At 45.5% G+C, this 12,698-nt stretch overlaps 4 protein-coding genes across 4 annotated transcripts; all 4 read right to left on the reverse strand.

Moving 5' to 3' along the window:
- Positions 1 to 323: 323 nt before the first annotated feature.
- Positions 324 to 3,350, reverse strand: PVX_114845 (hypothetical protein, conserved; the record flags this gene model as incomplete). Its single annotated transcript, XM_001616308.1, has 1 exon — positions 324 to 3,350. The coding sequence occupies one exon, from the start codon at positions 3,348 to 3,350 to the stop codon at positions 324 to 326; it is 3,027 nt and encodes a 1,008-aa protein (XP_001616358.1).
- Positions 3,351 to 4,768: 1,418 nt separating this feature from the next.
- On the reverse strand, positions 4,769 to 5,678 carry PVX_114840 (hypothetical protein, conserved). Its single transcript, XM_001616307.1, has one exon. It carries the CDS (start codon positions 5,453 to 5,455, stop codon positions 5,087 to 5,089), a length of 369 nt encoding a protein of 122 aa, XP_001616357.1. The 5' UTR covers positions 5,456 to 5,678; the 3' UTR covers positions 4,769 to 5,086.
- Positions 5,679 to 5,891: 213 nt separating this feature from the next.
- Positions 5,892 to 9,295, reverse strand: PVX_114835 (glutamyl-tRNA synthetase, putative). Its single transcript, XM_001616306.1, has 7 exons — positions 8,840 to 9,295; positions 8,483 to 8,569; positions 8,241 to 8,325; positions 7,765 to 8,066; positions 7,419 to 7,544; positions 7,145 to 7,216; positions 5,892 to 6,940 (listed from the first exon to the last, which is right to left on the reverse strand). Exons 1-7 carry the CDS (start codon positions 9,271 to 9,273, stop codon positions 6,319 to 6,321), a joined length of 1,728 nt encoding a protein of 575 aa, XP_001616356.1. The 5' UTR covers positions 9,274 to 9,295; the 3' UTR covers positions 5,892 to 6,318.
- Positions 9,296 to 9,972: 677 nt separating this feature from the next.
- On the reverse strand, positions 9,973 to 12,193 carry PVX_114832 (Elongation factor 1 alpha, putative). The gene has a single exon (XM_001616305.1). The coding sequence runs from the start codon at positions 11,812 to 11,814 to the stop codon at positions 10,483 to 10,485; it is 1,332 nt and encodes a 443-aa protein (XP_001616355.1). The 5' UTR covers positions 11,815 to 12,193; the 3' UTR covers positions 9,973 to 10,482.
- Between the last annotated feature and the right edge of the window lie 505 nt (positions 12,194 to 12,698).

Below are 12,698 nucleotides of genomic sequence, written 5' to 3' on the forward strand. Positions count from 1 at the left end.
AAAAAAAAAAAAAAATCAAGACATGCACGTAGGTACGTTGTATACATATTTTCGCAAAGGAGGGAAAATTAAAGAAGTTGCGCCATACTGCGGTGAGAGCGGCCACGCGGGGGCAAAAAGCACTCACATAGTGGCGCGCCTGTATGTTGCGGCATCCCCTTTTTGTTTTGTGGCGGGCAAAACGCACGCGTTAGGTTCTTACAAGTTGCTTCCCCCCGCGGAGTTGCGCTCCCAAAACGGATAATCAGCCGTCAAAATGTGCAATCGGAGGGGGATCGCGGGTACAATCGCGGGCACTATCCTAGGCAAAATCGCCGAGCCCCTCAGCGCACGAACAAGTCGCACTCGTTGAGCTTGTGCTGAATCTGCGAAATGTCGATGTTCATGAGAATCATAAAGTCGCGGTACAGGTCCTTGTTCAGGCGCTTGGACAGCACGTAGGCGAGGAGCAGCGGCTCGCGAAACAAATCCTTGCTCTTCTTGTAGAGGTCCAGCAGGCGCATGTAAATAAATTTGGTGAAAAAAAATTTGTAGTGATGAAACACATGCCAGTAGTACACAGCAGAGACACAGTACGACCCAAGCTGCAACACCAGGATGTCCTTTTCAATATAATTCTCCGAAAGGTCATAAAAATTTTCGCAAATATCTTTCATGAGGATGTTCAAATTGTTTTCCTTACATTCGGTGGCCTTAAATTGGTACTCGAAATTAAATTTAAAGCCTTTCCTTTTTTTTTTCAATCGTTTGTCATCCGAATGGCCAGTATATTTAAAGGCACTCACTTCATCACTCTGCTTCAAATGGTTAATGATGCATTCGTCGTTATTCGCAACGGGGTGATTATCCACATGATTTATATTAATGTGTATGAGCACTTTTTTTTTTTCTTTTTCGTTCTGATTTTTTATAAATAGCCTATTCGACTGTTTAATATTTTTCATTTTGAATTCATCTTCATTTCGCATATTTAATTTGTCCAGCGGATTTTTAAAAGTCAAAAAATGCTCATTTCCGAGCCATTCAAAATGATTTACCTTCATAAAATTAAAAAAGCTATTTTCCCACAAGTCCGAGGAATTATAAAACGGTTTAATGAAAAAAACGGGACATGCGTAACTTAATTTTCTGTTACAACAGCAGCAGTGAATTTTGTTATACTCCAGATAGTATGTAAATATATTTGCATAATTTTTTAAAATATTTTTAAAATTTGTTTCAAATGGATGAGATTCAAACTGGTCTCTTTTGGACAGAATTTTCTTCTCGATCTTTTGCACACACCGATCATAATAATTCCTCGGTTTGTTTTTGCTGATTTTGCATATCATTTTCAAAAAATCGTAATTGCTAAAGTTCTCCTCCTTCTTCACGAACTCGTATATCTTCAGCATGTCGCTGTTCAGCAGCTTGTATATGAGGCTGTCGTTCATTTGCTCCGCCACCTTCTTCTTCGCCTTCCGCCCGTAGTCGAAGTCGTAGTCGTCGTAGTAGTCCTCGCACTCGTCTTCGCATTCGTCATCATAGCCCTCGTCGTACTCGTCCTCGCACTCGTCTTCGCACTCTTCATCGCACTCCTCTTCGCACTCATCATCGTATTCCTCTTCGCACTCCTCTTCGCACTCCTCTTCGCACTCCTCTTCAACCGCGTCCTCCCCACTAGCGTCACTGCGCCCCTTCCCATCGGGCGAACGACTGCTGCTGTCACTTAAGACATATTTTTTTTTTTTCTTTTTCCTTTCCCGCTTGACCTTCCCGCTGCTGTCCAGGGAGTTCCTCGCGTCCCCCCTTTCATCGCCACCCCTTTCCTCCGCACCGCCTTCGCTACCACTATCGCTAACCTGTTCACACAACCTTTTCAGATTTTTTTTTTTTTTCCTTTTGCTCTTTTTCTCCTTTCTCCTCCCCCGTTCTGCACCACCCTCATCATAGTAATTGTAGCACTCCTCCAGGGAATTCTTCTTCTCAAATTCTTTGTGAATATTTGAGTACTTCACCTTCAGGGACTGTTCGACGCTTTTCACATTTTCGGAAGCCTTGAAATAGTTGGCATCATATTTAAGGCTAGGCGATAGCAGAGACAGAGCCGTAAACTCAATGTACAGTCTGATCGACTTCTTCACACTTATAGAATTGAACTGAATCATATCGTTGCCCAAATTTTTCTCATTAAAAATTTTTAAGTGTAGAGCATATTCGTCACACTGGTTGAAATTTTCGTTTCCGCTTTCGTATGATATGTTCGTCTCACCGGCTGAGTTCACATCGTCGTCAACGTAGAAGCTGGAGTGCTCGTAATCGTCGTAGGAGTTTTCCTCATAGGAATTTTCTCCACCCTTCGCAGCGGCACTCTTCTTTCTCCTTTTGAGCTTCGACAGGGCTTCATTTCTCCTGTCTCGTTTTTTCTGCACATCGTCGTAGCTGCTCTCGTCCTCTACAGCATCATCGCCCTCATCAGATGCGCCAAAGCTCTCTTCGCGTTGATCCTCCTCCGAGTTGTCATCCTTCCGCAGGACCCTTCTACTTTTGCTTCTCCCTCCGTTTGGGCGCGCCCCCTTTCTCGACTTCTCAGCGAGGCGGGTGGACCTTCCCCTTTTATTTTTCGCACTCCGATCGCGGTGGTCACGTTCATCCTCATTAATTTCATCCTCTTCATCAATGTCATCCTCTTCATCAGCACCTATGCTGGACCCCTCCCCCCCCTTCCTCTTCAGGTCACTCTCATCCAGCTTGTTGCCACCCCTGCGGCTGCCAGAAGTTCCTGTGCCCCTCTTCGACATCTTTCCCCCCCTGGCACCCCTCCCTCCATCATCCGAGTTGCTCAACTCGTGGCTCTGTTTACTCTCATCCGTGGTGTCTATAACTTTGCTCCGTTCATATTTCCCCCTGGTGCGGATTCCCGAGGGGTGTTCATTAAATTTATGCTGCCCACCTGTGGAGGGCCATTTCGTCTTTGCGTAAGCGGCACAGGGGTAAGAAGCCACATTTTCCTCTTGCGTGTCGCTCGCATCGCTCACATCGATCGCATCGCGATGGTCAAATGATTGGCCTATTTTTTGTTCCTCCTCGTAGCTACTATCAGTGATCACTTTCTTTTTCAAGCGGCTCCTCGGCCTTACCGCCACTTCTCCCGACTGGGAATGCTCATCCAATTTACTTACGTTTTTCATGTTCAGTCCTTTTGACAGCACGAGTAATTTTTTCTTCCTGGAATTGTTCTCGTCCTTTTGGGGACGTTCTTTTTTCCCCTCCACGTTTTTTTCCTTTCCCTCGGGGGGATTTAATGCATCCACGTTGCCTTCATTCTGCTCGCTGTAAAAGCGCTTCAATTTGACGCGATTCGTCGTCATGTTCAGCTAGCCAAAAATAAACGCTCGCGATGATGATGATAATATATGTGGCGGCTCCGCTCAACTTCGTCTTCTTTTCCCTCCTCGATTGTCTTACGTGTGACTTTAACTGGTCAACGTTTTTGCCGCGTTTAAATGGCGGTGGAAATTTCGTGAGGCAGTTAAAAGGGCAGTTAAAGAAGCAGACAAAAACGCAGTTAAAATGGCAGTTAAAAGGCGCATGAACGGATGATTAAAAAATGCATTTGTATCAAACGCGGGGCAGTTGGACGGGGAAGAATAATAAAATAAAAAAATATAATAAAATAAAGAAAAATAAAATAATAGGCCTGACTCTTCACCCGCAAATGGCACTATTTCGCCATGTGCACATTTTTAAAAGAATGGTCAACATTTAGGCGCGCCAGAGATTTGCCTAAACAATCGCAACGCGCGATGAGTGAAGCGGTAAAGCGGTGAAGCGGTAAAAGGGTGCGGCCACTGGGGCGCTTGCATGCGCTCGAACGCTTATGTGCATACAAACGTGCAAAGGCACAGCCGTTTGGGAGCGACCCATTTGGATACTCCCCGTTTGGCAACGATCCGTCTGGGTACTCCCCCTTTGCCTAATCACGTGTACACACGCGCGCGCACACACCATCCCTGTGTACGTACTTCCCCCGGCGTAACGATCTCGCAATTACAGTAAAAGGGCTCGAGTGCGTGTCCGCTGCGAGCAACCCTACAGCAGTTCTGCTTATAAAGGATGCCAAGTGGAGTCCCGATCGCCAGCAGCTATTCACACATCGAGAAAGTTCCCCCTCACCTCTGCAACAATGTTAATTTATATGCGTGGTTAAGCGTTTTAAAAAAAAATCAGCGCGGGGAAGAAAAAAGGGGTGCGCTTGGGTGGGACGCTTCTTCGTACACTTCGTTTTGATGTGCACGCTGGTCGCTCAGCTTCGCTTCATTCTGCCGGTCGGTGTGCTCATCGGTGTGCTAACCGCTCGGCTAATTTGTTACGCTGATAAAGCGGCTAACTTGCTACGCTAACAGCTCGGCTAATTTGTTATGCTAGCTTCCTTTCTATTTCACTTCTGACCCCCCCGTCGTTCGCTCTCCTCGCCCCATTCCGCTTTAAAAAAAAAGGAAAATGCACTTCGCCTCACTTTGTCGCCGAAAGCTCGCTGCGTAATTTCTCTCCCCAATGTCCACCCAAGGCCCGAGCATGATTTCCCTCCCCCGTTCGCTCAGTTGCAAGTGCATGCGGTGAGCGAGTGGTGAGTGGGTGCTTATCGCGTGGTTCACTCATGTATCATGCGCATGCGTGGGTGTATCTGGCTAAATGTGCCAATGATTGGGCATACGCGCGATTGCGTGAGCGTACCCAGGGCTACGCAATAGTATGCAACGCCACGCAATCGTATGAAACGTCACTCAATCGTATGCATGTCGTGCGCGTGAGTGTCGAGGGCCTTCAGCCGGGTGTACCCAGGCGGGAATAACGTGGAGGTAAAAGTTGCGAATGCTAAGTGGAGTGCAGGGGGTGGGGGAAAGTGAGCGCGATTTCTCCGCCCTTGAGCGGAAACGCCAACGCGTTTTGCTCTGCAATGGTGCATGCGGGGCGAAACGGAGAAAAGCACCTGCATGTGCATGTGCAAGTGCATGGGCGTATGCATAGGGGTACAAAAACACCGCCAACACGGCTAACACCGCGAACACCGCGAACACCGCTAACTCTCTAACCCGCTAACCCGTCACACCGACTTGTACAGCAAGATGGCCAGCTTGGTAATTTTGTGCTGGAAGTGCACCATGCAGTTAAACTGGTAATTTATAGAAAAGGCAAAGTTCTTCCCGACGATGCACTGCCAAGACCCAATGTTCTCATTTTTTAAACTGTCTACCATGCGGAGGCATTTGGTATGCTCATCTGAACTCTCTTTATTTAACAACTCGTCATTTTCACACTTGGTTTTTATTTGGCTAGCTATGTCCTTCTCCAGCTTGTTTTCCCGAATTGCCTTCAAGCAGATCCTGCACACCTTTTCGCAATTCTCGCTGCTCATGCAAATCCCCTTTATGTCGAACTTGGACGAGTATTTCTTCACCTCCCCCGCTTCCATTTTGGGCTGCCACGGGGCGGTAAGGCGGCGGAACGGTGGAAGAGGCCAATTGGTGGAAGGGGCGAATCGGAAAAAACGCAATAAATTGTTGGCAAAAGTGCCGCTTAACCGAGAGGTGAGAGGGTGTTGCCCACAAGGGGAAGGGAAACAAAAGTGAATGCAAAACAAAACCTGAGGGAACAGGCGAGGAGCCCCTTTCAACGTTCCACACAAACAAAGGAGGAAATATTCCTGCACACGTTTCGCGCATAAGGGAGAGCCTCTTCACGGCGCAAAATTAACTCGTAAAGGTGCGCACAAATGTGTAAATAAATTTTGCCAATAAAGCAAAGGAGAAGTTATCGCTGTGTGGCGAAAAACACGCTCAGCTAAACGTGTCTCCACTTTGAAGGGAAAAAAAAAAAAAAAAAAAAAAAACAGAAATTTAACAAAGTAGACATCGAAGAAGTGATAAAAAAAAAAGTGGCAAAGGTGTACACATGTGGCTGATAGTACCGCGTTAATATTTCCTCAAATGTGGCAAAAAGGGGAAACTTCCTACCTCCATGCATTTGGCCACGCTGAGATGTTTTCTCCCGAATTTGGGGAAATGGGGCTGGGCCCAGGGAAGGGGTGGACAACCGGTACAGACCTCCCCACGTGCAAATGGCACGCAACGCGTACATCTCGCCTTTAACTTCTGTAGCAAAGAAAAGGCACAAAAATTACGGCAAAAGAATGGGAAAAAATATGTACGCCACCTTTTCTACAAAGTGATCCACACATATACCCTCCAACGGGTGACTCCCCCAGAGGGTACCCGCAAGCCTGATGGAACCATTTCTTATTACAAAGGAGAAGAGCAATCTACCCTGCACAGTCGTTCACCCAGAGAATACCTCCTTAAGGTGCCGAATCCTATCCTCCAGCGGCACATAATTAGGCACTTTGCATTTTTTCGCCAGCGCCCACAACCGGAACAAATGCACAAATGGAACACCCCTATTTTGGAAGGTTAACACAAAACGGATATTTAATAAAATTTCATTTCTTCCCATGTTGGTACCTTTGGCTAGATGTCCTATCAGCGCGTTGAAATTTTCTGAAAAGAAATCTTCAAAGCAGTTTATGCTACGTCTATTTTGTTCCCACCAAAGAGATAAAAAAATGGCTAGCTTTTTTAGCTTCTCATTATTTTTGTCGAACGGATGAGCTAAGAGGTCATATGAAATTGCCTCTATGATGTACCTCCCCAGCTCGGCATAATTATGCACATCATCTTTAAACACACTAACGCATAAACGTACAAATTCGGTGCATCCTTTCGTTAGCACTTTTTTCTCAATTAAAAACTGCTCTGCTTCTCGTACATACGTTTCGACTTCCTGTGCCAGCAGGTACTTTTTGTTCATCCATTTGAGCTTCTTTATGTCGAACACAAGTGCAGATTTGTTTAGCGCGCGCAGGTCGAAGCTGCCGATCAGCTCGTCCAGGGTGTAGAACTCCCTGCGGGGGAGCGGCAGGTGAATGGCACGCACGCACGCGGTGTGTTGTGGTGTGGCGCGGCATGATTTGGTGTGACGTGGCTCAGCGCGCCGCAAATGATCCGCTATCCCCCGCCGCATGCGCAACTTCTCATGTGCGCACAAATATGCACTTTCTCAATCGTACGCACGTGATGCTATCTACCCCTCCAGCTCGGGTACTCACCTCTTCGAAACGCTGCCCCATCCGAGGGTCCCCATGTAGTTAATTACGCACTCGGGTTTAAACCCCTCCTCCCTGGGGTGAAGAAGTGGAAGAAGAAATTTTTTTTTTTTTTTTTTTTTTTTTTTTTTTTTTTTAATTTGTGAAAATGGCTAGTCGGTGCGGAGCAAAGCACGAAAAGTGCATACAAATATGTGCCAATAAATGCGCCTATAAATGTGCCCATAAATGTGCCCATAAATGCACCCACAAATGTGCATACATCACGCGCATGTACCTCAAGTTCCGCACCAGGTACTCATTATTCCGCTTGCTAATTTTCTTCTTCTGCACGGTCGTTATGACGGGGACGTGGGCGTAGAGGGGGATGCGCGCGCGCAGTGCCTCCAGCACCAAAATTTGCCTGCAGGGAGGTAAAATGCATTTGCGTGCGGTGATTTTTTTCCTGATGCCTCACACAGCTTGGGGGCTGCGGCGGTGCGCTGCCAGCGTGAAGTGGTACCAAACCACATAAAGGGTTATACGCATGGCGTGTAAGGTGGATTTCCTTTTAGCGCTGCGGCTAGCTCCAAACCCCCCGGCCTCGCATAGGCCTACACTTCTGCATGCGCGCGCCTTCTTACTTGAACGTGTTTGAAATATGCTCCACCCCACGTATCACGTGAGATACCCTCATCAGATGGTCATCCACGGACGCTGAGAAGTTATACGTAGGGGAGGAGTCACTTCTCAGAATAATAAAATCCTCATCCACAGAATCAGTTATTTCTTTTTTTAGAATGTCATTAAGTGTAATTTTTCTGCCCGTGGGTGATCTGAATCGTATAGTGTACGGCTTTTTCTTCGACAAGTTTTGCTTAACCATCTCATCGCTTAAGTCCCGGCATGCTCGGTCATACGTGTACTTCGTCCTTACCAGTTTCGCCTGAAGAGGGGGAGGCGTGGACGGTGTGCCATTGGTGCGCTCACGCGATTGTTCTGTAGAGCGATCGTTCTGTAGCGCTATCGCTCTATCATGCGAGCGCGCTTCTTCCCGTGATGGTCACTTTCTGCTGGGCAAATGTGTGCACCGCCATCATCCCTGCACCCATGGTCGTACCTTCTCCTTCTTTTCGGATAACTCGTCCTTCGTGCAAAAGCAGAAGTAGGCCTTTCCCTCTTTGACGAACTCATGGGCTATTTCTCTGAGAGGCGAATTTAAATGCGCAGCGGGGTGGTGTGACAGCGATGATCCTTCTAGGGTGAAAGGAACAGCACACTTTCGTATGCACACATTTGGGAAAGCTACTTAGGGGTGGCATATGACCGCTATTTTTTTTCCCCCTTTTTTTCCGTCCTTACTTGTAGAGCTCAATTTTTTCGGACTGCTTGTACGGGCCGTATGCCCCCCCCACGTCTGGACCTTCATCCCAGCTTAGGTTCAGCCACCTGTCGATTGGGTCCCAGAGAAGCGGTAATCATGTGATGGAGTCGGAGAAAGGTGCCCTTGCATAGAGCAGTAGGGAGTATGGAAGGTGTTCTCTTGCGCGCCTTTCCTATTACATACCCCCCATGGGAACGTACCCACATGCACATAAGCACAGATATGAATATGCACGGCACTTGCACGATGCGTTTTAGGGGAATGAGGGAAACCTCTACCACACGACGGTGCCACTGTTTGGGCGCCACTGGAGAAAATCCCCATTTTAATGATACCTTAAATCTTTAACAATTTCGCGAAATGAATCCTGCGCATTTCTCTCCACGTCTGTGTCTTCCAGCCGAAGGATGAGGGACCCCTTCAACTGCTTAGCCAAAGTGTAATTATATAAAAAGGTCCTACACCCCCCTACATGTAAAAATCCGGTTGGACTTGGCGCAAACCTCAACCTCGGTTCCACACAAGAAGTGTTGTCCTCTTCCCCCTTGAGAATATTTTTCCTCCCCCTCCATTTGTTCTCACCCTTGTAAAATCCACCCTTCTCTTTTCTTATAACAAAACAGGGTTTTTTTTTCCCCCCTCTATGGGGTGATAAAATTAGTTGGCCATTTATGTTCGATATGAACAAAAACTGAATGGAGCCACTATATTTTACCATCCCATTTGTACATGTCACAAGGAGGTTCAGGAGAACAAAGGCCCATTTCATGTTTTGGCGGGAGGTACGTACCGTGTTAGTGAGCTGTCACACAAATGTTTAGCGGAACGTTTGGGGAAAAAAAAAAAAAAAAAAAAAAAAAATCGGTGTGCCAACCTGAGTTGTACCAAGGTTGTGCACAGTTCCCCGTTCGGCTCTCCAACCCTTTGGCAGACCCAGTTCTCACACAGGGGGGGTAAAGATGAAGCAGAAGGAGATCTCGCTAAAACCGCTGCAGAGGGGGGTTTCCCACTTCACGCTTTCCCATCATATCAACCCGCTCCCCCTTTTTTGCAAAAAGAAAAAACGAAGAAAGAACGCTTTTCAAATGCGCAGACGAAATAATCTTAAAAATTTGCACCCTCTAATTTGGCCCTCCCATACATAGGCAAAATAGATCGGGTGAACAAAGCACGGTGTGATACACTGCACAGCTATACATAACACGTCGGAGCGCGGTGAACGGATTAAGACCCTCTGCGCAGCGTTGAGCGTACAGGTCCACACACTCCTCCCGACCACTACACCGGATAGCGGTGCCATTCAAAATGCGTCATGTGTTTTCCCCCCTTTAGTGGCATTATACGCGTCTGAGCTAGCCATGCAGCGGAACTGAAACGCGAATCGCCCATTTTTGTCCTCCCATGTGGCGGTACATATATGCTCCTTTCCACACGTTCCGCCTGGACGAAACATGCGCACGGAAATTTTCCCAACTTGCTCATATGTTGCACACTTGTAATCTTCAGTTTGTTTGTAGCGCGTTTTTAATTTAAGTTACGTACATATACACACACACATGCATATACACACATACATATGTAAATATATGCACATATACACATATATACGCATGTATACACATATATGTACACTCTTTGTGGGGGGAAACTCGTTGGTCTTTGCTTTCGTTTAATATTTTTGTATATACCCCATGTGGAAAAATAAAATGATATAAAAACAGCCAAAATTATGCAATTTGGGTTAATTTTTTTTTTTTTTTTTTTCACATTTTTTACAATATATAATTAGCTTAATTCCGATATTTGATCCATTTTTACACACGTATAAATGGAACAAACAAGTAAAACCTTAAGTAAATATATGTGCGTGTGGCATACACCAGGGTATATGCGCAGGTACGTACTCGCATACGCACATGACATGTGTACAATGTATACAGGGTTTGTACATGTGGTACGCCGCGAAGCGTGGGTGCGTTCATTTCTTTGCTGGGTTTTTGGCTGACACGGCACCTGGCTCCTTCTTTTCGACCGCCTTGATGATACCGACAGCGATGGTTTGTCTCATATCTCGAATAGCAAATCTTCCTAGGGGTGGATACTCAGTGAAGGTCTCAACAACCATAGGCTTCTTTGGCTCGAGACTAACCAAGGCTGAATCACCAGACTTAATTGATTTAGGGTTTTCCTCAACGACCTTACCAGAACGCTTGTCAATCTTCGAGTCGATGTTCAAAAATTTGCAAGAAATGTGAGCAGTGTGGCAATCTAGGACGGGACTGTATCCGTTCTTAATTTCTCCAGGATGGTTCAAAATGATAACCTGGGCAGTAAATTTGGAGCATCCCTTGGCTGGCTCATTCTTGGTATCAGAAGCGACATATCCTCTCTTGATTTCTTTAACAGAAACGTTCTTTACGTTAAATCCGATGTTGTCACCTGGTCTTGCCTCTTCCAAAACTTCTTTGTGCATTTCGACGGATTTACACTCCGAAACGACAGCAGATGGGGCAAAGTTGAGAACCATACCGGCCTTCAAAATACCAGTTTCGACTCTGCCAACGGGCACGGTACCAATACCACCAATTTTGTACACACCTTGGAGTGGAATTCTTAAAGGTTTGTCGTATGGTCTCTTGGGTGGTTCCATAGTGTCCAAAGCCTCGATCAAGGTCCTTCCTTTATACCATGGGGTCTTGTCTGACTTCTCAATCAGGTTATCACCTTCAAATCCAGAAATGGGGATAAAGTCAACCTTGTCAGCTTGGTATCCGACCTTTTTCAGGTAATCCCTAACTTCCTTCTTAATTTCTTCGTATCTATCTTCTGAGTATTTCACAGTGTCCATCTTGTTGACACCAACAACGATCTGTTTCACACCGAGGGTGAAGGCTAACAAGGCGTGTTCCTTAGTTTGACCTTCCTTTGAAAAGGCACCTTCAAAACCACCAACCTCAGCAGGAACAACCAAGAGAGCCACATCAGCCTGCGACGTACCCGTAATCATATTTTTGATAAAATCCTTATGACCGGGGGCATCAATGACTGTGAAGAAGTACCTGGGCGTTTCGAACTTCCATAAGGCGATATCGATAGTGATACCTCTTTCTCTTTCGGCCTTTAGCTTATCCAACACCCACGCGTACTTAAAACTACCCTTACCCATTTCGGCGGACTCTTTCTCAAACTTTTCTATGGTTCTCCTGTCAATACCTCCCAACTTGTAAATAATATGACCGGTGGTCGTGGATTTTCCACTATCGACATGGCCGATAACGACTAAGTTGATATGTGTTTTTTCCTTTCCCATTTTGAATAATTTTTAAGTGAAAAAAAGGTAAGTGCGGCGAAATTTTATATACACGTACGTACGTATGTATGTATGTATGTATATATGTATGTACTTTTTTCCTGGTTAACGCTTTGCGAAAGTTTGTAAAACTCGTTTAACGGGTGTTTCTCTTTCAAAAGAGGGAAAAGGGGAAGCGTGAAATGTTATGTGTTTTGCTATATGGTTTGTAAAGTTGTGTTAATTTTTATGCTTGCTCGCATTCGTGTTTTTTTTTTTTGTGTTACGCTTTAATACGTACAGGTGAATAAAAAAGGTATACAATTTTGTGCGCGAGAAATGAATGACGATTTCGAAATTTTGTTATCCCAGATAAAACGTACTCCTCACATGTCGATGCAAAAAAAAAAATAAAAAAAAAAATCAGATAAATATGGAGTAAAACGGAATAGTGTACTACATCCCTACATCCACATGAGCGTATCGAAAACTCCTATTTGCGAAATTGCGAATGTGGGGTGTAAAAAATGGTACTTTTATTATATTGCATACTTTATGCGCGGCATGGGGCCAAGGGTTATATATATATTATAATACCACCTGGCACATGCGTACACGAAGTGAGGGATGGCGCAAAACAATTGCTACGTTACAAAAAGCGGTGAAAAACACTTAATTTGAATTATGACCATATAGATAGAACATTCTAACCTTCACACTCCCACTCCAACTCAAACATTTTAATCATTTCGCAAAGTGAACATTTATAAATGCCGTTTTGGCAAAATATATGGGGGAACATTTTTTTTTCGCCTCCACCACCCCTCTTGACACCAGTGAATTTTTCATCCACTACAAACACGAATCGCCAGGAAAAATTGGCACAAGTACCGAGTACGCGATAG

The sequence above is a fragment of the Plasmodium vivax genome, chromosome 11 (assembly GCF_000002415.2).
Source record: "Plasmodium vivax chromosome 11, whole genome shotgun sequence".
NCBI classification, from domain to species: domain Eukaryota; phylum Apicomplexa; class Aconoidasida; order Haemosporida; family Plasmodiidae; genus Plasmodium; species Plasmodium vivax.

What these genes read in the sequence shown, in the direction of transcription:
- PVX_114832 (XM_001616305.1), bottom strand. Translation starts at nt 11,814, where the DNA reads ATGGGAAAGGAAAAAACACATATCAACTTAGTCGTTATCGGCCATGTC.
- PVX_114840 (XM_001616307.1), bottom strand. Translation starts at nt 5,455, where the DNA reads ATGGAAGCGGGGGAGGTGAAGAAATACTCGTCCAAGTTCGACATAAAG.
- PVX_114835 (XM_001616306.1), bottom strand. Translation starts at nt 9,273, where the DNA reads ATGAAATGGGCCTTTGTTCTCCTGAACCTCCTTGTGACATGTACAAAT. An exon ending in GAAAAAATTGAGCTCTACAA is followed by an intron (nt 8,326 to 8,482) that starts GTAAGGACGGAA and finishes TTCGCCTCTCAG; the next exon opens with AGAAATAGCCCATGAGTTCG. An exon ending in TACCTGGTGCGGAACTTGAG is followed by an intron (nt 7,217 to 7,418) that starts GTACATGCGCGT and finishes TCTTCACCCCAG; the next exon opens with GGAGGAGGGGTTTAAACCCG.